General features: G+C 47.5%; 1 protein-coding gene across 2 annotated transcripts in view; it reads right to left on the bottom strand.

Moving 5' to 3' along the window:
• dtnba (dystrobrevin, beta a) overlaps window positions 1–2,500 on the bottom strand; it is a 48,016-nt gene that overhangs the window by 14,983 nt on the left and 30,533 nt on the right. For both annotated transcript variants that reach the window (XM_062550750.1, XM_062550749.1), the window contains 3 exons: window positions 2,246–2,400; window positions 1,587–1,692; window positions 509–675 (listed from right to left, as the gene is read on the bottom strand). In XM_062550750.1, the coding sequence (XP_062406734.1) occupies window positions 509–675; window positions 1,587–1,692; window positions 2,246–2,400 (428 nt within the window). The remainder of the gene's footprint in view (window positions 1–508; window positions 676–1,586; window positions 1,693–2,245; window positions 2,401–2,500) is intronic.

The raw sequence follows: 2,500 nt of genomic DNA on the forward strand, positions 1-2,500 counted from the left end.
AGCACCAGTCGTGTGTGCTGGACCTATATGAATGGTGCCTGGGAGTCACCAACAGTTGAGCACGAGTTGGCCAAACTCACCCTATCTATCTACGCCTCCAAGCTGGTCAACACCCCAGCACCCTCTAGAGGCCAAAGGTATGCATAGCACCATGGACACCTGGCCCACACATAGCACTGCAAGCCTCTGCTCAGGTTATGACATTAAGATCATCCTTTTACCCATATCAGAACGCATAACATTTGGACTGGCCAGTCACAGGTGTGTGTGTATGTGTGTGAGCGTGTGTGTGTGTATGTGTGTGTGAGCGTGTGTGTGTGTGTGTGTGTGTGTGTGTGGATGTGTGTGTGTGTGTGTCAAACATTCATGACATGGCTGCTATGATAAAAGGTGTGTTTAAGTATGAAACTGCATTTGCACTGGGTAATTATGACAGACAACAATGTGATGGAGAGGACCCAGCCCTGGGAGCTTTGTGATTGGCTAGTCTGGCCAGGTGCACACCCACCCAGGAGGAGTGTTCCTTCATCTGGTGCTGGTTGCTATGGGAGCGGTTGGCATGGCCGCGCCAGAAGCAGTCCTGGCACAGCTGGTAGTTGTGGCACTGCTGGCAACAGTACCGGAACCCCATCATGCTGTCGGCACGGCAATACGAACATGGCACAGGGTGGAAGACTGGATACACACACACACACACACACACACACACACACACACACAGAGAGAGAGAGAGAGAGAGAGAGAAAGAGAGTTTTCAACACATCATAATGCTTCTGTCATGTTAAATGTGTATATCCATGTATCCAGGCTGGACATGTATGAATGTGTGTATGAATGTGTGTATGAATGTGTGTCTGAATGTGTGTATGAATGTGACGTAATGTAATGTACATGTGTGCATGTGTAGATGTGCTGATGTATATGTGTATGTGTATGTGTATCTTTATATGCGAGTGTGTAAGTGTAAGTATGCACAGTATATCTGTCATGTATGTGTGTTACAGTAGGTACTGTTCTCCACGTTGTGCATATACAGAGTATATGTATGAGTATCTGTATGTATGCTTATGTGTGTATCTGTGTGTGTGTCCCTGAATGTGTGTATCTGTGTATGTGTGTTAGGTACTGTTTTTCACTTTGTGCAGTGTATATGCATGAATATCTGTATGCGTGCGTATGTGTATGCATGTGTGTATACTTTTGCATGTGTATCTGTATGTGTGTGTATGTGTGCACTTGTGTGTGTGTGTGTTCTTGTGCACGTGTATCTGCGTGTGTGTGTGTGTGTGTGTGTGTGTGTGTGTGTGTTCTTGTGCACGTGTATCTGCGTGTGTGTGTGTGTGTGTGTGTACTTGTGCACGTGTATCTGTATGTGTGTGTGTGTGTACTTGTGCACGTGTGTCTGCGTATGTGTGTGTGTGTGTGTGTACTTGTGCACGTGTATCTGCGTGTGTGTGTGTGTGTATATGTGCACGTGTATCTGCGTGTGTGTGTGTGTGTGTGTACTTGTGCACGTGTATCTATATATGTGTGTGTGTGTGTGTACTTGTGCTTGTGTACTGTATCTGTATGTGTGTGTTAGGTACCGTTCTCCACATTGGCCAGGCGATGCATCAGCGGTAGCCACACGAGGCAGTTAGGGGGCGGGTCAGCCAGCATGGTGTCCAGGAACATGTTCAACATGATCTTTTTCTGCACACACAACAACAACAACATGTTCAACATGATCTTCTGCACACACAAGAACAACATCTCTCAGAAAAAGAAGGAAGCATGTTCAACATGATCTTCTTCTGCAGACACAACAACAACATGTTCAACATGATCTTTTTCTGCACACACAGCAACTACATGTTCAACATGATATTCTTCTGCACACACAGCAACAACATCTCTCAGAAAAAGAAAGAAGCATGTTCCACATGATCTTCTTCTGCACACACAAGAACAACATCTCTCAGAAAAAGAAAGAAGCACGTTCAACATGATCTTTTTCTGTGGACACAACATCTCTCAGAAACAAAACACACCCTGCATCCATCATTTTAGGTGGTGTTTACAGATGCTGGAGTGTGGTTGGTGTGAGGGTGGTGGTTCAGGGATGCTGGGGTGTGTTAGAGGGTGAGGTTGGGGTGTAGGTTAGGGTGAGGTTAGGGCACTGGGAGGATGGGGGGTGAGAGTGGAGGTTAGGGTGGGGGTTAGGGTAGGTGGTTAGGGTGGGGGCGAGGTGGGGGTTCTTGCCTACCTGCTGGGGGAAACAAGCACGGGCATGGTGGTCATGGTAACCAAAGGACGGCCCCTCAAAGACAGCGGTGGGCAGTTTGAGGACCTCCAGCAGGAAGTGGTCAAACTTGGCCACCGTCATCGCCCCGTGCGTGTCCGAGATCTGAGAGAATAAATCTGAAAGGAGAAGAGGGGAGAGAGGAAGAGAGAGAGAGAGAGAGAGGAGGAGAGGGGGAGAGAGAGGAGAGAAGGAGAGGGGGATTCAATAAAAAAGAGG

The sequence above is a fragment of the Sardina pilchardus genome, chromosome 12, assembly GCF_963854185.1.
Source record: "Sardina pilchardus chromosome 12, fSarPil1.1, whole genome shotgun sequence".
NCBI lineage: Eukaryota > Metazoa > Chordata > Actinopteri > Clupeiformes > Clupeidae > Sardina > Sardina pilchardus.